The sequence below is a fragment of the Cavia porcellus genome, unplaced genomic scaffold (assembly GCF_034190915.1).
Source record: "Cavia porcellus strain 051 isolate PalLab524CR breed Dunkin Hartley unplaced genomic scaffold, mCavPor4.1 scaffold_14, whole genome shotgun sequence".
In the NCBI taxonomy this organism is placed as follows: Eukaryota; Metazoa; Chordata; class Mammalia; order Rodentia; family Caviidae; genus Cavia; species Cavia porcellus.
The window spans coordinates 74,031,645-74,055,169 of NW_026947497.1; the positions used below are offsets into that span (position 1 = coordinate 74,031,645).

Sequence of the window (23,525 nt, forward strand, 5' to 3'; positions counted from 1 at the left end):
GTGCCACTGGAAGCCGCAATTTGAATTTCCTGCTGCCGCTGCTATGTCCAAATCTGCAGGACAGGGAGAGAGACGTGTGAAAGCTCTGAGAGCGGGAATCTGCGAACAGAGTTGAGAGCGGGACTTGCAGGGAGCCTTACATCAACTTGCGGTGAGTGAGCGGAATGGGGACTCTTTCCGCTTACTCACCACAAGTTGATGTAGGAGTGGGAGCCAAGTAGGAGGCTCCAGAAAAGGACATACTGGGACTGGGCAGACTAGCCGGAACAGGGCACTGTAGTGACATTAGCCGCATAATCCCCTCTCAAGTGGGATTAGTGGGGAGTGCCTGGCCTGCATGATGCCTCTGACTAAGATCCAGTAGGCTAGCCCAAACCAGGTCCCAGCGCCTGGAGGTACACCCTAGTGGTGTGCAATTCAAACAAACTGTAACCAAAAAAGAGAAAAAAATTGGGCCTTCTACATTCACTTGTATGGAAGGAACAGAAAGTATGAGAAGAGGAAGCAACAAGAAAGGGTCCTCAGTCCCCAATCCTGAGAACGTTGATTCAGGAAAGGGAAATGCAAAGGAAGACAGAAAACATGCAATATCAGACACGGCACCAATAGACATAAAGCAATATCTCCAGAGCCTCATAGACAAGTTTAAAAATGAAGTATTTAATGAAATAAAGCAAGATATAAGTAGAATAGTTAGAGAAATGCTAAGCACCACCCAAGAAAAAACAGATGGTGGAATGGAAGAACAGAAAAAAAGGAGAGAATTGTTTGATGGAGAAAATAGAGAAAACATAGAATACGTGAAGCAGGTTCAAAGAGATTACCAGGAAACTAAAAACTCTATTGAAAGCTGGCATAACAGTTTGAAAGAAACTAAGGATAGATTATCTGAATTGGAGGGCAGATTTGTAATATAGGAGCATGAAATGAAAAACTTCTTAAAAATAACAAGAAAACAAACAGCAATAATACAAAGGCTAGAAGATGATAAGAGGATCTATAACTTAAGAATTAAGAACATAAAAGAAGAAGTAGGGACACAAACAAATGTACTACAAAAGCTATTCACAGAAATAATTCAAGAGAATTTCCCTAATTTAGCAAAAGGTAAAAATACTCAGATGTATGAGGCATACGGGACCCCAGCCACCTACAACCCAAACAGAGCTACACCCAGGCATATAATAATCAAAATTCCAGAAATCCAATATAAGAAAAGAATACTAAAAGCCATTAGAGACAGGAAACAGATCACTTACAAGGGAACACCCATCAGAATTACAGCAGACTTCTTGGCACAAACCATCAAATCAGGAAGAGCGTGGGGGGAAGTAATTCAAGCTTTGAAAGATAACAACCTCCAGCCAAGATTGATATATCCTGCACAACTGTCCCTAGAAATTGATGGAAAAACAAGGTACTTCCAGGATAAAGAGGAACTAGGGGAATTTGCCTCCACCAATTCAACTCTATGGAGAATACTACAGAATATTCTAAAAAAGGAAAATACCAAGATTCCAGAAACAGTGACAGAGAGGCCACAATGAATGGAGCAGAAAGTGAAATGAAGAAGACAAACTGACAACAAACGACAGAAAAAAGAGTTCAACAGAAATGAGGCAGAGAAGATTGGATGGTAGGAACAGCTATTTTGGAGAAAACAAGACATCATAATAGCTAGTGCTGACTTAATATCATCTTGCTTTGAAGTCCCATCAAGCTTTTATTCTTCTGTCTCCATCAGTCTTAACAGGTTGTATCTTACTGGATTTTATTATATGTGATAATATAAGCAAAAACTTTTATAGACAAGGAGATTATACAGAAACCATTGTTCATTTTCTGATAGTTGGTTCTAAACACCCTGTAATACTGTCATTCTCTTGAATGGTTTTACATTGTCTTGATATGTTTGGTGCTACAGTATACAAAGTTATACTCAAAGATTTCAAGGAAAGAGACACTATGGTAACTACTTTTATGTCGGTATATCTTGTGGTGAAAAACTATTTTGCTTAAATTGTTATGCTTGGACCTGCGCTGTTTTGTTGTTATGCCCTCTTTTATCTCAGTCTCTTTTTTAATTATTTACTTTTTTATTTTTATCATTTTAATTAAGGGAAAAATTAAAATAGCAGGATACATTTTAAAAAAAGAAAACAGAATCTAACAACTCACAGTTGCTTGGGGCAAAAGATTATCATTAATGTTAAAGTACTACCCTAATGCCTGGGAGGAAGAGCTACATAAACTTTCTTTTTGAAAAATGAGGGCTTTCAAAAACACCTGTGAATACTGCAGAATATAGAAAGTCATATGCATGCTCAGGACAAGATGCATGCTCAAAGAAGTCCCTACACTTTCAGTTCTTGATAATCTCTGGATACAGTGCAAGCCTGGCTACGTATTGTACAATCATCCCAGCTCAAAATCCGCCAGCAAAAACTGGACAAAATGTTTTTGCTCAGGGGCTGGGGATTTAGATCAGTGGCATAAGTGCCTGCCTCACAAGCACACAGTTGTGAGTTCGATCCCCAGTACTGATAAAAAAAAAAAATTACTAAGATGTCTTCATTCATTTGATGCTTACTTCCAGAGTTTGGGGAAATCTCTGTCAACATACTATCTAAACAAAAGTCAAAGGAACAGAAATTTTAGTGACTATACGTGGTAACTTACAAAGTCTTTAAAAAATAGCTTGGGGAAGTCACTAAATAAATGGTCTCCTGTAGCCTTCAACCAATAGCAAAATAAAATGTGTCAAGCCCTTGGGAAGGAGAAGAATCTGAGTTCCAAGATTATCACATTATAATATTCAAAATAAATTGAACAAAATAACAGAATAAATTGAAGGACATCATCCCTGAAGAAGCACATGTATTAAATTAACTAAGCAAAGGTTTTTAAATAACTCTTTTAAATGTGTTTAAAGATATAAAAAAAAACCATAGGGGGGAATCTAAAAGAAAACAGGAAAACAATATGTAACCAAAATGAGAATGTTAATAAAGATACGGAAATTATTAAAAGGGGCCAAAAGAAAGTCTGGAGCTGAGAAGTTCAATAAATGAATTAAAAATGTATTTACTGGATTCAAAAGCAAACTTGGACAAGCAAAAGAATCAGTGAACTTGAAAATAGACTACTGAATTGATCCAGTTTGAATAACTGAAGAAAAAAGAATAGAAAAAGTAAATGCTAAGGGACTTGTTGGTCTTGATTAAGCAGACTAACACATACCAGGAGAGTTTCAAAATGAGGTAACAGAAATATGAAGAAAGAATGTTTGAAGAAATAATATCAGAAAATTTCCCAAATTCAGTAAGACACTCATCTGCACATGTAATAAGGAAAAAGAATTGTAAAAGGTTAAAGCCCAGGAGTTCTACACCAAGGCAGTATAACCCAACTTCAAAAAGCCAATTCAAGCAGAGAATTTTAAAGGCAACAGGGAAGAAGCCACCCACAAAGATCTTCACTAATTACTAACATCTCATCAGAAAGCCTGGAGGCCAAAGCGTCATGATGACTTATTTAAAGTTTTAGAAGAAAAAAAAATCACAGTGCCCAAGAATTCTACACCTGGCAAAACTATCCATCAAAACTAAAAGAGAAATTATGAAATTCTCAGATAAATGAAAGTTGAATTAGTTATGAAATCTACATAAAGTGAATGAAAAGATACTAAAGAATAACTCAAACACGAAAAACAATTCCAGTAAAGGTAACAAAATAAGCAAATATAAAAGCTGAATTGTTGTACCTTTGGTCTGTAATTTTACTTTTAATTCCTACATGATTTAAAAGACAAATGCATAGTAAAAATAATTATATATCTATGTTATTGAGTACGCTATAGTTAGAGATGTAATTTGTGGCATCAGCAACTTAAAAATGAGAGCTAGAACTAGAAAAGAACAGTTTTTGCATGCTGCTAAAATTAAACTGTTTAAACTAGATCATCATGAATCAGCTGTTAGGGGGCTGGGGATTTAGCTCAGCGGCATAAGCACCTGCCTTGCAAGCGCATGGTCATGAGTTCAATCCCTGGTACCAATTAAAAAAAAAAAAAACCTACCTATGAATCAGGTAATCTCCATGACTTCACAGCATGTAATAAAAAATACCTACAGCTAATGTCTTGCTCAATGATATATGGGAAGCTTTCCCCCTACGATTATAAAGAAGGCAAAGATACTCACTTTCAGTGCTTCATTCACCAGTATACTGCAAGTTTTAGCCCAAGAAATTAGGTAAGAACAAACAAGAAATAAATGTCATTCAAGTAGGAAAGAAGAAAATCTATCTTTGCAGATGACAAGATCTTGTATATTAAAATTTCCAAAAAGTCCAAAAGAAAAATACTGTCCTCAAAAGGAGAATTTAGCAGTAACTGAAGACCAAGATCAACATATAAAGAGCAATATTTCTATACATTAACAGTAAACAAATCAAAAAATAAATTAAGAAAATATTCTATTTTCAAAAGCATCCCACAGAAGAGGAGATATTTTGGTGTTTGGGTTTGTGAATGTTATGGATTGTGCCTAGGTATCTGCCAAAGCCTCATGAGATTACGTGGCTTTCTCAGAGGTGGCTGGATCTACAGCATGTAACACTGGGAATAAAGGTACATAGTTAGGGCTGGGGATATAGCTCAGGGGCACAGCACCTGTCCGGCAAGTGCAAGGTCCTGAGTTTGATTCCCAGGACCAAAAAAAAATATATATATATATTTTTAAAAGACTTTAAAAAGATGTATGTATACTAAGTCAGCCCACTGCTTGATTTGACACCCCCCTCATCCTGGCAGTGGATAAGACAAAAGGGGCAGGAAGATGCTGGTAAGGTCTCTTGTTGCTTTTGCTGTCTTCCATTACCATGCACAGCTGTCCTCTGCCATGTGCCACCCTGCCTTGGGCCAGCTGATTATAGACTATCAGTCTTTTGCTTATCCTTTTATGCTTAGGTCATTGACCCATTCTTGTTCCAATCTTTATATATGGTGTGAGGTAGGGATGTGGAAATCTAACTGTCCTAGCAACATTTCTTGAAGAGACTATTGATTGCCCATTGAATGGTTTTGACTCTCATGCTGAAAATCAATTACCTACAGAGTATGACTTTATTTTTCAATTTAAAATTCTGTTTGGTAGGTGTGTATGTCTTTCCTGATAGCAGTTTTGATTATAGTTTTGTTGTGAATTCAGAATTTGAATGCTGAGTTCTCTAACATTGGTCTCCTTTTTAAAGTGTGTTTTAACTGTTGAAAGCCCCTGTAATTCCATCTACATTTGAGGCTCAGGATTTCTACTTCACAACAGAAATAGAGCTATTTAATAAATAAATAAATTTATTTAATAAATAAATAAAAGCTATTTGAGTTTTGATGAAGATTGCATTGAATCTGTGTATCACCTTGATAGTATTGACATTTTCACAATATTAAGTCTTCTAGTTCATGAACATGGGTGTCTTTCAATGTATTTAAGTGCTTTTAAGTTTCAGCAAAATCTTTTAAAATTACACTACAGTTGTCTTATTCATTCTTAATGAAACGCATTCCCAGATGTCTTAGGTATATTTTTGTTGTTGCTGCTGAGACAAAATATTCAACTCCTAAAGGTAATGGAGGAAAGATTTTTTAGCTCACAGTTTGTGGAGGTTTCAGAGGATAAGGGGCAAGGAGGACATCTGTGGGCCGTGACAAAAGCAGTCTTGGGGAAGTGGAGGGTAACCTTCAGTTAGCAGTTAGGCCACTTGCACATGTTCTTTTGAACTCTGGGACAAGTTTTAAACTAACCTGGCATGATAGCTGTTAAGATTATGATGGGAAGACAGAGCAGAGAACATGCAACCACAAGACCACGAGACTTATAGAAGAGACCATAAGAAACATGGATCCTTGTGATGTGTCAGAAATACACACGCTTCCTGATAGTGATGGCTAGAGTGTGTGCCTAAGGGCCAACTGCTGCTAAAACTGCAAGTCAGTTATTAAACGCCGATGTTACTAAACCACAACGTACAGTGAAACAAATCAGACACGCAAGCCTAAAAATTTGTATGAGAAACCCAAAGTACAAATAAATGGAAGAGTAAAATCAAATTTAGATATGAGGAAACAGGCAAATAGATCTTTTATGGGTGGAAAGGGGATCAAGAGATGGAGAAAGGGGTAGAAAGCAAAAGAGGAGGAGGTGAAAGAAAAATTAAGATGTGTTACATACACACACGTACCAGTTTCCCACAATGAATGGAGTCATTATGCACTGCAAATATGTACTAATAAAAATAAAAACTAAAAGCATTTTAAAAATACAGTGCTCATTATGGGTCTTAAAAAATAAATGAATTTGTAAATAAATATATACATATTATAGAATTATAGATTACAGATTATAATTTCCTAATCATTTTACTGTATTTAGTATTATAGAATTATAGATTACAGATTATAATTTCCTAATCATTTTACTGTATTTAGTATTATCTGTATTTTTGAGGTTAACAACGAAGATTTAAAATGTTAGTTAGTAAGATTTAAAATGTTAGTTAGTTAGATTTAAAATGTTAGTAGTCATTGCATGGTGAATACTTTTTAAAATACCAAGGAAATATACCTCTTTAAGAACTATGGGCTGATTCAACAAATAAGCTGTTCATATCACTGATGAATTTTTGACACAAATCTTTATTGTTTGGCTCTTCTCTTGCTTGTTCAGTGAAAGAACACTATCAACCAATATCCATGCTGAAGCCCACCATCAGTTTACTATAGATGCAAGAGTTTGGCAAATTTCAATGAAAACATCCTATGAGAATCAATTGGCAGAGTGGATTTTACAATAAAGAGTATCGCACATTTTTATTATTTGCAAATTTCACAGTACACAGTTATCTTTTTAGTAAAATCTATAGTAAACTCATATACATATCTATTTATTTATTTTAAAAATTATTTTGAGAACTAATTGTTAAACATTAGCAAACACACCACTACCTCCCACCAAACAACAGCACAAATACATCATTCAAATTCACACTTTGAGGATTATTATATAATGAAAGGAACTGGAATGGCAACATATTGAAGATGGGAAATGGAGAAAGTGGGTATACACTACACTAAGAGGTCTAACAATAAAGGAATAGTAGGTAGACATGGGCTTACGTTCAAGGAGAAGTTTTGAAAGAAAGAATAACGAGAATGTACAATTATGCTGAAGCTAATGAGCCAGGGGACAGAGAAAAGTTGATGATTGAGAAAGCGATTTCTGCAGAAACAAAATCCTTGAGAAGGCAGGAGGAAGTAGAGTTGAAAACACCAGTGAAACCGCACACACCTATCAAAGGTCCCAAACCCAGAACGCCATCAGCAAAAGGCCTCTGAGGATGAGAGGCAACAGTAACTCATCCATTATGGGGAAGAAGCAATTGGTCCTGTTGCCTTTGAAGACTGAAGTCTGGTAGAACAAAACCAAACACACTCTTGCCACATGATTCACTTCTGGGAGTGGAGTTGGGGAGAATTTGCCACAAAAATCTGCACACTGGCATTTACGTCAGCTTCATTCATAATTACAGAATCTTGAAGCACCAAATGTCCTTCCGTAAGTGAATACATGGACGGTCGCACGGAAACAATGGAATATTACTGAGCACTACAAAGAGTGGAGCTGTCGTCCTATGAAAAGGCACCAGGGAACCTCAACTGCACGATCGTGATGAGTCGGTGTAGGTTCATCACTCGCCCCAAATGCACACCATGGAGGACAGGAGATGCTAAGGGAGGAGACGTGTGTGTAGGGACAAAGAATATCTTGGAAATCTCTGCATCTCTCCCTCAGTTTTAAAGTGCACTTAAAACAGGTCTGGAAATTACATCATAAGCTAAAATTTCCCCTATGCAGGGAAAGTGGGGAAACAATTCATATATGTTAGAAAAAGAGAGAAGTGGGAGGAGTGTAACAGCAAGATTACTTTTACCGTCCATTCTCAGTGCTGAGAGGCTAAAATGTGCAGATTGGAAACACACAAGCCCTTTAGCTTCCATGAAGTAGGCACAGTCCAACTACAACTACATCTACACACACTGAAGCTGGTGCTCCTGATTTTTAAGGTACTTTTTGCATTTATATACTTAGTATCCGTTGATGGAAGCTCTATGTTTTGTGGAAAAGAGCAAACTCACTAGTGTTTTCATCAACCGTTAAACACGAGGCTCTCTGTGTGTTCCCTTGTGTTCCCTTCCCTCTCTCCCTTGCTCCCCCCCCCCACCTTTCCAGAGTACCTCTAGGAAGAAAGTTTGTGAAGTGCCTTACTTGTTACACCGATTAGGGTTGTAATGGCCAGATCCTGGAACAGAAACTGGTAGTTTGAAAGGCTGTTTGTCTCCTGAAAAGAAAAAGCAGATTAAAACAGCTATGACCTTTTGGATAAAGTCTGATAGGAATTGCATTTATATTTGCACCATAAAACAGGATTATTCAAGGAGATGATGAGGTCAAGGGCCTGTTTGGTTCGGTAAGAGCTGGTGTTGGTGGAAGGATTCAGGCCTATAGAAATCCTCTCCAGCCCAAGAGGGCTTCTGTTGTGGTCCCCGAGCATCAGTGCGTTCCCTCGGAGGAACAGAAAATCTCGGGCCACTAGAGTCATCTCTGCTCTGTTTCTTGTGTGTTACCAGAAAATCTGGGATTTGATATTACATGATCAAAGCACCCATCAGTAAATAACATGGTCATCGCCCTTATTTTTACTGATGGAGAGTGAGAACAACTGAACCCACAATTTATATACTTCAGTGTTGCTAGATGAGATATTAGAAAGTTCTAATAAAGCAAACTGATACTCTTAAGAAAAAGTGCTCAGGGGTTACTCCTTCAAGAAACTTGCTTCGGTAAGTACTGTTTAATTTGGCATTTGAGCATAGTGTGTTATTCAGATTATAAAATAGAGCCCCGTTCCCATAAATAGCCAGCCCTTAACAAGCCCACTTTTTAGTATGAGGGCACATAGGTAATCTGAAACAGTGGAACTAAAGCCTGTATCTTAAGAGAAAGAGAGTAAGAAATAAAGATGAAATTAGATTGCTAAATGACAAGTGAAAAATTTTTTCCTGGTGTTAGTATTAAGAATTAGCTAACATTGTATTCAAAAACCATACGCATGTCAACTCTCCTTTTATATCCTACTAAATGATAAAAACCATTGCAGCATATATGTATTTTTGTAGTATTATACACCAATTTTCAAAGCCCTATATTCAGATAACCTGGGATTTACTGGCTTGTACTCTTGAAAGGCAATTGTTAAATTTTAAGGAAAGTTTTGAGCTGATTATTAAACATAGCTAATATAAAAACTTAAATTGTGTATATGTGTTAAGTAACTTATATTAAAAACTAGATAAATAAATACTCAAAGCTCAGTATTTTCTTATTATTTTCCTACACCTTACCATTACTCATACTCTTGAGATCACAACTCTCGCATGTACATGGTGCAAGCACTGTGGAAGGGCGTCCTACCAGAGTACATCTCTGTCCCATTCTTCATTCAGTGACACATAAATAGCTTGAAATTGGCTGTGAGGAATGCATTTATACCTCTGAAGTTGGCAAAGATTAATAATCAAGGAAAGTCAGTGGAGACACTAGGTTAATATCTAATGTAGAGAATCATCCCTTTCATGACTGCTCTGTTAGATTAGAGCCACACCAGAATTAGAGGGAAAGACCTGGTCCAAGCAGATGATAGCTACAGTGAGCATGGACATGGCATATTCAGTTCTGACCTAGGTTACCCACTAGGTAATCAACTTCTGAGCCAGAAAGTCTGAAAATTGACATCACCATATTTTCCTGTGTGCATTTATTTCTGACTAGTTTTATAAAGCTTTAAGGAGAAACCCAAATTATAAGTAAAGACCAATAATAGGAAGTGCAGACACAGATCCTTGTCAAATGGGAAAAGGTTCAAGAGGAGGAGGGAGGGAGAAGGAAGGGAAGAGAAAAGGAATGAAAAAAGGAATGAAGCTGTGTTATGCATAGGTACCAACTCCACACAAGAATGTAATCATTACACACTGCAAACATGTACTAAAAAACCTTTAACCCCAGTACTGCGGATTGAGTTCAGGGATGTTTGACCACTAACTTAGGTCTCTCTAAGTTTCCCAGGTTGGTCTCAAACTTATGACCTTCCTGCTTCAGCCTCCTGAGAAGCACAGAGGTTCTGGATGCCTACACATCCTATTTGATTCTTCCTCGAAGAGATATTGCAAACTGAGCACGCACCACCACTTGTTTTGGTTCTCGCTAATCAAGAGGCTAGGTCCCCAGTCATACCCAGTAGAGCAGCAGAACGCCAACATACTGAATCATGCTGTATAGAGCCATGTACTTAAACATGCAAAATGAGGTGACGAGAGCCGCACGTCCTTCCCTGTGTAAGAAAAGGAATGAAATGAAAGTGATGAAGGAAAACCGGGTTGGTTATTTTGTGGCACACAGCTGAGCTCAGGAGAAAAATGATCATAAGTCTGATCCTGGGAGTGCTTGGAGGACAGCCTGAGTATGGGAGCTCACTATGGATGCTGGGACTAGATGCTCAGGAAAGACCATTTCCCTAGCCAAAGTCTCCATAGAACCCAGATTTGTAACTGCACTTGTCCCTTCTGTGAGCATCATGTCAGCTCTTACTCTCAGGGCCATAAGACCTAGGAGCTGGTCCCAGATCTCACATCTATGCGCTGATGCGTTTCGGAAAGTTTCATGCAAACCAGGGGATATAAACGAGGTGGGAGCTATCTTCATGCAGGAGTTTGGCGAACATTTGATTCCAATTTCACTTTGGCAGTCCTAGGTTTTTTCTTCTAAAGCTAGAACTAAAATGATACACACACTCAAAGTAATTATTCATCAAATTGAGGTGGACTGGACACACGGAACTCCTTTGTACTACTGTTGGTTGACTTCGAGGAAATAGTGCATATGTAAAACCTCAAATAGGTGATTGTAAAATATCTCTTCTTTCTACATCATTTGGGGAAAAAATGCAGTTTTAATTTATTTGTGGTCATAATTAGTTCCTGAGATTCCAGTCAAGTCTTTGTTTTCTTTTCCTGTGTCAGGATGCTGCTGAAGCTGTCACTGCTACTGCTGCTACCCAGAGGGTGACATCTTCTTATTCTTCCCTGCTTACAGAAGTTTCCCCAAGTCACTCTGCCTGAAGCAGACAATTCCTCCTCCAGAGTCACCCTCACTACCTTTCACACTGCAATTTTTATTTCCCGAACTGCATTGCTCAAAATCAGCAAACACTGTCTTTATGTCCCTGAGATCCTTGGCATTGAGTTCCCATTCAATAAATGTTTGTCAAATACATGAGCGAAGACTTTTAAATGGAAGGAACTAACCAAATCATTATTTTATATGGTAGGCTAAGGTATAATGTTTGCAGATAAAACACATCCAAACAAACTCAAGTGTTAAACAGTTTCTAACCATTTATAGCTATGCTAGTTTGGGCATATCAGTTAAATTCTCTGAGTGTCAGTTTCTTTATTTGTACAATAAATAACAAGCATTCCTACATCTTCAGGTTGTTTTGGAGTATAAGATTCTAGACTTTAAATCACTTCTAAATGTGAACACAGGCTGTGTATAATCAGCAAGAGTTCCCATAATGCTAATTATCTGAATCTTGATACCAAAACAAAGCACAAGTGCGTATTGGGGGGAGGGGAGGCCAACCACTGAGGCAAATTTCAGTGGAAGCTGCAAAAATGAACAAACTGGGCCTGGGAAGGGAACCACCAATATGCAGAAAGAGGCAAGAGGAAAATAAGACCCGGGAAGATATACTCTAAAAACAGGAGGATGGTTCACACTTTCAACTCTGCAATGAGCTTCTGATTCTGATCCTCTAAAAATAATCTAATTGATGGCTTTCACTAGGAAGGGCAGTGCACCTCTGAGGGGGTTTGTAACTGCTGCTTAGTGCTCAGGCTGTAGTAGAACTCTGGCATTTTCCTGCAGCGCGCTCTCCCTGCCTAGGAACATAAAGCCTGCCTGGGCTCTCCTAGAAGAAAATGTTATCTACACCAAAAAGTCAAGAGCGAGAGAACGTAATGCAGAGCCACGTGCTACTTACTTGATAAGGTGAGGTACACACTCAATGTTCGGAGTCTTAGAAGTGAACGGTGAGGCCACAGAAGCTTCCTGTTCTGACAAAGAGATGCCCACATGGGCCATTTTCAAAGCCTGAAAGCAAAGAGTTGGCTTATTGCCTAGGTAGATTCACAAACACCTCCACAGGGGTCACACAGAAATGGCCAGTTGAGCTGGCTTCACGTTGGTTTTTGCACCCCAATGCTAACTAGAAGACATGCAGACTTCACCCTGCTTGCCACCTAAGAAAGAAGTGACACTGGCACACCTAGATAAAGAGGGGAAGCGCAGAACCAAACCATGCCTCATCTACCCTCTCCGAACCACTGAGTCATTTTGTGGCTTTGGTGAAACCCTCCCAAACCCTCAGCGTCAGTCTGTCCTTCATGCGGAACAGCAATGGTGTATATCCCAGCAATGGTAGCCATCCCTCTAAAGTGCGCCACATAAGAAATCTTGGGAGACTGAGGCCCCCCCAGCCACAGGCTACTCACCCCACAGTCATTGGCTCCATCACCACACATACCTACAAAGTAACTGAAAGGGAACCATGTGAATCGTAGAGATCAAAGGTGTCTTACCAGCTAATGTTTCTTAAAGGACATGGTGACCAACCTTTCTTAGAGTTTGAATAGGCTTATTTTAAGGGAGTTGCCCTAGAGTCCGGTTGAAACCAAAGTGTGATTCAGCAACTTTTACTATGGATTAAGGAATCCAGCCCATCATTCCTGGTTCCAACTGTCCATGTAGACGCTGCACTGTGCAGCTTAGGAAGCCACTTACTCAGCTGTAAGGTGGGGGTGCTTGTGACCCTATGATGAGATACCATAACTCAGAGGACAGGGGACAGCTTTTCAAGCCAGAAGGTCTAGATTTTTTACCTTATCACCTTCCCATTCTGACCATCATTTTTTTCCTCTACAAAATGTTATGAGTATCAACTGAGATACTACATGGGAAAGACCTTATGAAAATCTAAAGTGATTAGCAACTCTTAGTTGTTGATGTTAATACCAACACAAAAAGAAGTCCTCTCTGTCAGTAGTCACTCAGCTGCGAAACAATATACTAGGCCAAAAAGTCAAAGAAAAAAAGCACAACCTGCTTCAGGATGGCTTTTCTTGTCTCCTTGTACAAAAGATTGAACCCAGACTTTCACATATGTGAGGTAAGTGCCCTACCACTACCCTGCATCCCCAGCCTTTTTAAAATTTTATTTTGAAACGAAGTCTCAGTAAAAGAGTTTCAATCATCCAGTCTCGAAATTTCAACCATCTCATCTCAGTTTCCCAGTACCTAGACTAATTACAGGCATGTGCCACCATGCTGGCTCAGGTTGGCCTTTTGAGATTGGATGAATACTCCCCTGAGGAATTGTTGACAAGCGATTGTTGGCTACTCAATTGTTGGCTACTTAAAAGACAAGTACTGGACAGCAGTCATGGGACATGCTGCACCTCTCTCCCACTCTGCTAGAAGGTAACTGCTGTCCAGCCAAGGAGAGAAGAAAGGGCTTTCTGAGTGGAGAAGCTTTCCTAAGGACTGTACCCAGGTAGGAAGAGGGCAAGGAGAAAGAGCCCTGCAGGTGTGGTTCTGCGTTGCTACTCCATGGGGGGCCAGTTACAGGAAATAGGGAGTTCCAAATAATAGTCCCTTTATTTGAACTGGCTGCTTTATTTAAAGTGGAACTCTTTTGTGTTAGCATTTTTGTTTTGTTTTGACTCAGGCTGGAAAGGATGTTTCAGCATATTTTAATATTGACGGATTATGCATTTCTTATCATATGAATCTCCCTATCTAATGACCGTGATGATAGTTTATAAAAAATCTCAGTTCTCACTGAACCTTTTAGGAACAGAGTTCAAGTCAAATTTCCAGTGATATTTCTCACCTTATCTTTTCACATCCCTCATATTCTAGTCCAGTGTTTCTTAACTTCAGTTGCAAAACTAGCATATGTGAAGAGCTTTTAAAAATGCTGAGAGCCAGCATGGTGGCACATGCCTGTTATCCCAACTCTTGGGAGGCTGAGGCAGGAGGATAGTTGGGAGTTTGATAGTTGGACTACAAAGTAAGTTCAAGACCAGCCTGAGCTCATAGTGAGACCTTGCCTCAAAAAAAAAAAAAGAAAAGAAAAGAAAAAGAAAAATGCTGATAGCCAAGCCCTGTGTGATTAATTAAATTAGAACCTCTGGATGGCAAGGTACTGGCTTTGTTATTTTTTCAAAGCTCCCTTGCATGAACATCATGTGTGGCCATGGTAAAAAAAAAAAAAAAAAAAAAAAAAAAAAAACATTGGCCTAGAAAAAACTGAGCAGTTCCCTGTCCCTCTGCTGCTCCCCCTGACCGCTAAGCCACCACACAGTTCACGCCATCTGGACTGTCAAAGAACCTACTCCAGTTTCTGAAATTCTTCCACCAGACTGGATTTCTGTCCGGGAGACATTCTCGCGAAGATCGTCCCATTGATCAGTATCTACAAGAGACCAAACAAAGAAAACATGTTATCATGTCAGCCGGTCATTATGTGAAATACCTGATAACAGACACTGGCCAGGTGATGATGACCAGGAATGAAAAAACTGTTCCTAAGGAATCCTATGAAGGAGTTTCAGATAGACTTTGAGACTTTTGTCATCAGTTAAATGATAGCGAATACCAACAATCAACAAACACAATTTCTTAATAAAAAGTTTATAAAAATACTGACTAACGCACTAACCCAGAAATTTAACCCACTAATTATTGGAGAATGGATCTTAAAAATCAGGAGCTTAGTGAATTCTCTAGCTAGTCGAGTTGAGAAAGCTGCAGCAAAGCAAGAAGTCAGGGGTTTAGGATAAAAAAAAAAAAGCAGCTCATTGTCAGAGCAGTGTTCGGAAGTCATTGTGACTAGCTCTGATATTTGACTTAATCACACCAGCCAGCCTTGAACAATTTTGAAACCCAGCTACTTTGAGCTATGGAACATGGAGCTATACCATCTCCGTTCTCCCAAACTTTTTCCTACAGACTCTAAATACTTCTGTTTCATGTGGATATTCTATGCCCTTCGTGGCAGAACACATCTTACTGTGCACTAAAAATCTTTATTCTTGGTAGATATGTTATCTGCCATAGGCTTTTTCTTCATCAGAAAAATTTTAAATTTCATTCTCCTGAGTATAGAGCTCCTGTATTAAAAACAAAATAGAGTTCTTTTTATTCTTGGCCTGCCTTCCTATATAATTGCAGGACTTCCTTTATGAGATCCTTCATTGGCACTATAGTAAAATCTACCTAAAATCAACCCTTATGATTTGAAAAAAAATCACTGATACTTCAATCTTCTAGATGGCAAAAGAACTGACCAATCAAGTTTATTTACTATAAACCTAAGAGGAAATAAGACAATAGTAACCTTTCCAAAAACATCTACCCCTTACGATATACAGAACTAACTGGATATGTGCTCCTTTGAAGTTGTTCAGGACCATATTCTACAAACAGTGCCACAGCATCTTCTCTGAGAGACTTGTGCCCTCTCATAACTTGCCTTTGGCAGGAGGCTGCTGAAATATCGACTTATCACTTGAAAGGATTTTCCATCTAGAGCAAAATGATAGCTTCCTTCTTTGCTATTGTCATACACTTCCCTGATGTTAATGTAATTGTCCTGCAAAGCAAGAGACAATTATTTTAGATTCTTCTACTTGAGAGACTGGTTAAGACAAGCACATCTAAGAGAAAGGAACAAAGACAGCCTAGGGTCCTTTTTCTAAAGTCGCATGCCAGCCCTGATTCCTCAGGGAAGTACTGTCTCTTTGCTGGATCAATCTTTGCACATCAGCGCCACAAGTGAATAGGACAATAACACTTCCTCGTGTCCCACCTGTTCTTATTCTGATTTGATCTTGGTGAGTCCCAGAGAACAGCAACTTTCACACATTTCAAGTGTAAACTATAAAAGTATTTCCACTTAACAGATCTCCTCTCCCTGAAGTGACAGCTGCTTGGTTTTTTTTTTCTTATAGAATTAGTATTGTTCCACAAGTTCAAAATGGAAATAGCCTACTGACAATAAAGAGATATATAAACAAAATGTTTTCTCCACGCCCTGAAGACAATGCACACAGCAGTGTCTCTCCCAGGAACTAAATCCCCTTTGAGCCCACTGGGTGGCTGACAAGCCAGTGAAGAAATGAAAATTAGATTCACAGCTCTGCTTACTGTAGCCCTTCTCACACAAAACTAACAAGTTCTTTAAGTGTAAAAGAAGGGATTATTTCCAGCACCCAAGAAAGCTTGTATCTTGGAGCACAGTAGGAACAGTGTGAAAAATTAATGCAACTGGAGTCAATGAACTACATATTTGCTATGAGTCTGTAGAACTGTGCAGACTCCAGGTCGTCTCAACACTGCTGCCAATCACAGCTGTCAGTCGCCCACACAGTGTAACAACTCAGGTGCTGGAGCATTGCTGTGTCCTGTGTACCTGTTTCCCACACGCAATGTGTTTCTGCTCTTCCACTAATTTCCAAGATATAGATGCTGACGAGGCTCCGGTGGTTTCCTCTGCCTCAATGAGGATGACTTTCTGGCTTTCGGAAACCATCCCAGACTTTCTGGCCACTGTTATTGCTGTCTGAAGATTGTCACCTAGAAAAAAGGAAGAGCATCCCAACGTGACACTGAAGAGATAAAAGCATCATGCAGAGCCTGAAAAGCCAGGCTGAAGGATTCAGTTCTTATTTTAGGTGTAGAGAGAGATAATTTCTAAGGACTTTTTCAGTCCTGTCATTTCAGGATCTCTTTTCTGCTTCCTGCTCCTTCCCTCCAGGCGACTTCATAAGCTAGCAGTATATTTTTGCCAGAATGAAAGAGCAAACATTAAAAAGGCAAAATTCAAATCCATTTCTAGCATTTGTTAGGAGCTTTGTGAACATTTAGGAAACCAGGTTAGTATTATATGTGATGGTTCCCATTCCAGTTGAGGGGGAGTAAGCCTACTATAATCTACCTTTCCCATTAATTACAAATGAAAACTCTTTGGAACACCACATAAAAAGCAACTACCCAAAGAACTTTAAAAAGTTAGCAAATAGGAACAGGCTGTGCAAAAGAGGCAGCCTTGGAGAAGCAGCCTACAAGGACTGAGAGTCTCAGCTTCTCATCCCTCTCATGTTGGACTTGAATACAGACTCCAGCACCAGAGCTCTTCAGGAAGCCAAAACCCCTAAGAAGCCAATCTTTCACGGCAAAGGAGCCAATAAAAGAATCCCTCATAGGCTTTACATTGTGGTAGAATGAATTCTGAGAATATGAGAGCTGCAAAAAGAGGACTAATTCGGTGTTCAAACTGTGCAAGGCTTGGGCTGAACCCAAAGCTCATCCAGGATGGCAGAAGTCTCAAGGATTAAACTAATCCTTGTGTAGAGAAAACCCAAATATCATAGGAAAATATTAAAGAGCCACCTCCTGTAATAGGCAACACGGAATTTGTAGCAATTGCTGGCTAAGAAAAAAAAATCAACATTTTCCAGAATATTCTAGAGGGATCCTAAGTTTCATGGAGTAATGTCCAAGATGTTGAGAATACTGCACATACAAAATGTATGAAATACCTGGCCAATTCTCAGCTTTAAAAAATCAATAGCTCCCAATCCTTTGATGACTTGAATGTTGAAATCCTCAAATAGTAGCTACTGCAAGTCTCCTTCATACGGCAAATGTTAATACTCGTGGAACAACTGGAAAACCAGATGTTCTCAACAAAGAAATATATAAATGGCACAAAAAAGATCTCAATAAAGAAATTATAAATGATAAAAAAAACCTACACACTATAGAATTTTGATTTTTTTTTAAATCCAAGTATGCACTCAATAGCAGAATCAAGGTGACAAAAGAAAGGGCCAGTGAACTGGAAGACTGTTCAATAATAATTATAGACTATGGAGAAAAGAGGAAGTTAAACAAAAATAAAGAAACTCAGGGATATCAAAAGGTCTACCATTCAGGTGGATGGAATCTGGGAAAGAAAGGTGAAAGCTTGAAATGGGAAAAAAACCCTCCATGAAATAATAGCAGAAAGTTCTCCAAATATAGTATAAGACTAAAATTCACAGATGCAAAAGCCTCAGTGAACCCCAAATGGGAAAATCCAGTTGGATCTACATCCAGAGACAAAAGAATCAAGCTACTAAAATCAAAGCTAAAGAAAAAAACAGATGGATAAAGGGAACACATTACAAATGAGGGGACAAGGATTTACGTTTTCACCCAGTCCTGCTCATAAACCGTGGAGGCAAGAAGACAGTGGAACTACATCTATAAAGCGCTTTAAGAAAGGAACCTTCAGCCCTGACTCCAACAGCTAGAGAAACATCCTTCGGGAATAGAGGATAAATAAAAATATTCTAAGATGAAAGAAAACTAACATAATTTGTTGCCAGCAGATGTGTTCAAAGGAAATGCTAAAAACAGCTCTTCAGGCTGAAAGGAAATGATACCAGAGGTTAATTTCTACTTAAGGAATAAAAACAGCACAACAGAAATGAGAAAGCTCCAGGTAAACATGAAAGACTGTTTTCTCCGCTTCTGTTCTTTAGCTCTCAACTGCTGAGAGGAATTACAGTACAGTAACAGATGTTGGGGACTGACACCTGTAACATATGGAAGAGGGAAGGGACATTCCTGGTTTAAAACTTCATGGAATGGTAGGTACATATATTGCTTCATAGAGCAACTATGAAAAAATAAATAAAACGGTTTCTGGCTGACTGTTCTTGGCTGGCTTCTCCTAATTTTCAGCATAATAAACATGAGGACTGGTGGAAAAGAACAGGCAAATGGAGCCCTGGGAGCAAAGAAGTTTCTGCATGTGCTTGCAGGGAGCCCACAGCTTCTCTTGGCACTATGGGTCCCCTGCCTGTGGCAGACCACCATGGGAGAAGCACAGCCCAGGCCTGGGCTTCAGTTATCTGACAAAGACATTTCCAACCTATGGCAGTCTAAGGGGGCCCCCCTAGAAAAATTTTCAGGGATGTGGAAGGCAATTGGATCATTAGGGGTGCTATACATATGCGTGGATTCATCACCCACTGAGAAATCCACAGCCTGACATGCTGTCAGGTGCTGGGCCAGGTGGGAAGACGCAGAGAGCTGAGTCACAGGGAAGGTGAGCTGGAACAGTCTATCTTCCTCCCTAGCTCATCCTTTCTCTCTCTGCTTCTTTTTGGCTACTGTATGATCAGCTGTTCACCAGACACATCTATCATGCCCTTCCTCCCTTGGAAAAGTATTCATTAAAAAAAAAAAAACCTCATACATTTCCCTTTAGCAATTCCTTCTCCCTGGACTTTTGCTTGTTTGATCCACAGCATGGAATGAGGAATAAAGAGGGTGACATTTGTCTTTTATCTCCAGAATTACAGACTTTCTTATTGATAGGCCTTCGCTGTAGTTTATAGATCACATTGACTAAGCATCTTTCATCTTCTCATGTTTGACAATAAACACCATCATCTTTGCATGGATCATATCTTCTTGTCATTCAGCTCTTAATTCAAATATCACTGCTCAGAGAGGTCTTTCTCAACTGCCTCCTCCAAAATAGATGGCCATCAATCAATCAGCCAGTCAAATAGTTCAGTAAATGTATTGAGGTACACAAAATGGGGTGATTGACTGGCTGATTGACTGATTCATTGAGAGAGTGATTGATTTTCTTTCACCCCACTGCAGTAGAATCTTAAGGAAAACAAACCTCCAGCGGTGCCTTGCCCTACAGTAGATAAATAACACTATTTGTTAAATGAGCCTCTTCCCACATCAATCCCTCGTTATTTTCATTGTCCACTTGGTCCTATACCTGTGATCATCACGGTCCTTATCCGTGCTGAGATAAGCTCTTCCAAGACAGGTTTGGTCTCTTCCTTCAATCGATTCTCCAAGATGAGTAATCCCAGAAATACCAGGTTGGATTCTACCTTCTCCCTTGGGGGAAAGAATGGCACATTGTAACTTCTTCACAAGCTTGAAAAAGAAAAAAGATCCCTGTTACAATGGACCCACTCACTCACTCAAAGCTCTGTTTCTGAGGCACTGATTACGTGCCAGAACTAATCCAGAAAGAAAGAAGGAGACGTAAGCAATGTTTATTCTGATTGACTCCAGAGCAAAGGAGTCCTTACTAAACAGAAATTTGCCACTAGCTTTTGTAGAGAATGATCTAAGTGACTGTAAGGGTCTCTTGTCCACTAGGTGTATTTGATTTTTATTCCCTAACCCTTAGCCACCAAGAGTTCTAGTTCTGGGACAAAACATCATGGCAAATAAATGAGGCACAAGAAAGATAGAATGCCAGTTTCTCCAGAAACCAGCGCTATACCATTTTAGCCCAAGGAGGTATATGATACAGGTTGAAAGTAGACCTTATTATTAATGGCACACTTCTTCCTCTGCCCTTCTGCTGGTAGCATTGCCCCTATTCACAGACTCTGTGTTTCTGCAAGTAGTGAGGTCCCCAAGGTGCCATATACAAGGACATCTTCAGGAACATTCTACTGAACCAAGTGTAAGGGACTTGGTATTTGGAGTTGGAGATTCATAGAATCTTGCATTATTCATTTATTTAGACACAGACTCAAAAGCAAGACAACAGTTCTACCCAATTTTGGCTGAAACACAGATGTAAGTAGCACCCACTGAAGCCCACCTGCAATCCAACACTGCATCTTACAGCTCCAGGGTCATGAGCTAGATTTAGTGATGTTTCGAGGAACCAGTTAATACCTTCACTGGGTGAAAGTGACACAGAAAGTGACACAGTTTCAGCTACTTGCCTCAGAGCAATACCAGAAGAATGGTGTTTCCTACTCTGAGCCTTCCTGTGATTTGTTCCAAACTAGCTCAAACTTTACCTATGACGAATTTTCCTCCCTTCCTGAGCTCCATGGATATGCTGTGGGGTTACTCATGTCCTACCTTTGCTCCACACTGATGTTAGGCTTTTCCTCTTTATCTCATGGAAAAGTTTAAAAATCCTATGATCTGCCATTGAAATCCTTCTTGCATTTTCAGGCTCAGCTCAAACACTTCCTCCTTCCTGAAGTCTTCTCCACTTGGAAACACTCTCTCCCTCAGTGTATTACTTCTACCTCAGTTTAGTTCTTTTTATTTGTCTATGTACTGTCATTCTTGGCTTTCTCACCTATCTGTCCCCATCCCCTGAAGGCAAGACTTCCCAATTTCACGCTGTGTTAAACAGTGCCCACATGGTGCCCACACAGAGGCAGAGCTCAGCAAAATGTGCCTGAACAAACACTGATGCCTCTTGTGACTGTTTGCTCACGTAGCTTAGGAAAATCCATTTCCTTTCCGAGGTTCCTCTCTGGGAACTCAGTCTCTTAGGCCTATCTGTGCTTACTGGGCACCTAATGAGTGAAGAGAAAAGGACTGAGGAAAACAGGGAGAGAATATGCAGAAAAGGTATTGGCCCCAGCTCCAGAGATTTCCCATTCAGCCAGAAGGAAGCAATCAGACATGACCACGTACGACTCATAGGTAAGGCAGGGAAGCGTACCATGACAGATGCATGAGTCAGAGTCTCACAGAGACAGAGAGGAGGAGGAATCATTTCCGAGTAGTGATTGAGGAAGGCTTGCTGGACAGCCATGGGAGCTGGTCTACCTAGGATAACTTAGCGATGTCTGATCAAGGTCCTGCAGTCTTTCTTGTAGTCCTAACACTCAGGAGTCGGGCTTTAGATATTTTTAGAGGTGAGATTACATGAGGCAGCCACCAGGTAGAATGTGAGGCCAAGAAAATTGCTCTAGGGCCAAACATTAGACATAGCCCATGGCCCACCTTCCCACTAGTATTTCTAGTTCCTCTAGACTATGACCTTTTGAGGGTTCAGTGCACAATACCTAGGAAACCAACACTGGGATCTCAGCCCAATCACAACCTTGCTGTGTGCCTGTGAGTTCACTGCTCTCTTTATCCAGTAATCTAGTTCGTCTCTGGGTCTCCAAGATCTCTGCTAGCTCTGGCATTTCATCAGTTTTCTTTTCATGAGTGATCAGTCTGAGGCAGGAAATAAGGAGTAAACCTCTGAGGGGTCCCAGGTGTGTCAACCTAGCATTGCAGGTTGCCTTTTCCTGCTTCTTGCGCAGATGCTATGCTGAAGGAGATGACCTGGGTAATTCCCTTTGAATACAGAACAATTGTTTCAGTATTAGTTAAACCAAACTTTGTCTCCGTGTACTGATACGTACAGATCTGACTATGCTATTTTTTTCTCCCTTCAATTGGCTCTAAGCAATGCGAATAAAGCCAGCTGAGGTACTGATGCGTAGCCCTTAAGGCCCCTGACAGCTTTCTGTTTCTCATACTGTGTTCCCTATAAACAGATGAGCACAGCAGCATAGCAGAGCCACATAGCTCCAGCATGTCAACTGGTCCAGCCACAAGAGAAGAGGCTATGACTTCTCAGGGCACAAAGTTTACATATCAGAAACTGAAGCAACTGCGTCCTAAAACCCTTCAAAGGCTACCCTAGTCGGTCTTTCTGCATATCCTTCTCCCTGCATATTGGAAAGGTGCGAGCTCTCCACCTGGCCTGCTCAGCTCACCTTGCTCATGTAGTTTCTGCCATCCTCACAGTCACTTATCCTTGAGCACCTCCTTCTTAATGAGATAATAAATTCTGGAGGACACATGGATCAAGGCCTTTTGCTCCGTGTATCCTCACCTGGGACGGACTCAGAACCCCGTGGCTGCCCGTAACTATGAATATGTCTTAGTGTCTTCATTCTCGCTGTGGGTTGTACTAGAAGTAGTAATTGAAATTCATTCCAATAATGTATCAGTGGGATTACAAATATAATTTTCCAGACCACAAGGGGGATGAGATAAAAGATTACAACATTATAAGGAATTACAGTATTCAGTATCGGATTATACTATTATGCCTCTCATGGAAGCACCTAAAACTAATAATGTACGGTGATATACTGTAGAAGAATTGTCATTCCTGTAATTTTGCTTCATGTTCTTAAAAATCCAAATGAATTTTAAAGGAAGAAACATGCATAAAGTTAGCTAGTAGCCTTCAAAGCGATTGTCATATCTGTGCTGGAACACACACACTCATCCACACCAAACAAAACAAAACAGAAAACACAAAGAATGCTCTGTCTTAACCGAGGATTAGCAGGGATAGGCCAATTCACTTATTCAAGCATATATATCATGATTATGTAGCTTTGACACAGAAAGCAAATTGACTACTTAACATTGTATCCTCTGGTGGTATGACTTCACAAGGTGTTTACCAGGTTTAGAATGTAGTTTCAGCACCTTTGATGA

At 39.7% G+C, this 23,525-nt stretch overlaps 1 protein-coding gene across 2 annotated transcripts in view; it reads right to left on the bottom strand.

Annotated features, from left to right (window-relative positions):
- Atp13a4 (ATPase 13A4) overlaps positions 1 to 23,525 on the bottom strand; it is a 123,859-nt gene that overhangs the window by 13,172 nt on the left and 87,162 nt on the right. For both annotated transcript variants that reach the window (XM_063261243.1, XM_013140753.3), the window contains 8 exons: positions 20,026 to 20,150; positions 16,648 to 16,811; positions 15,709 to 15,828; positions 14,570 to 14,649; positions 12,668 to 12,710; positions 12,157 to 12,266; positions 10,350 to 10,446; positions 8,325 to 8,397 (listed from right to left, as the gene is read on the bottom strand). In XM_063261243.1, coding sequence (XP_063117313.1) covers positions 8,325 to 8,397; positions 10,350 to 10,446; positions 12,157 to 12,266; positions 12,668 to 12,710; positions 14,570 to 14,649; positions 15,709 to 15,828; positions 16,648 to 16,811; positions 20,026 to 20,150 — 812 coding nt within the window. The remainder of the gene's footprint in view (positions 1 to 8,324; positions 8,398 to 10,349; positions 10,447 to 12,156; positions 12,267 to 12,667; positions 12,711 to 14,569; positions 14,650 to 15,708; positions 15,829 to 16,647; positions 16,812 to 20,025; positions 20,151 to 23,525) is intronic.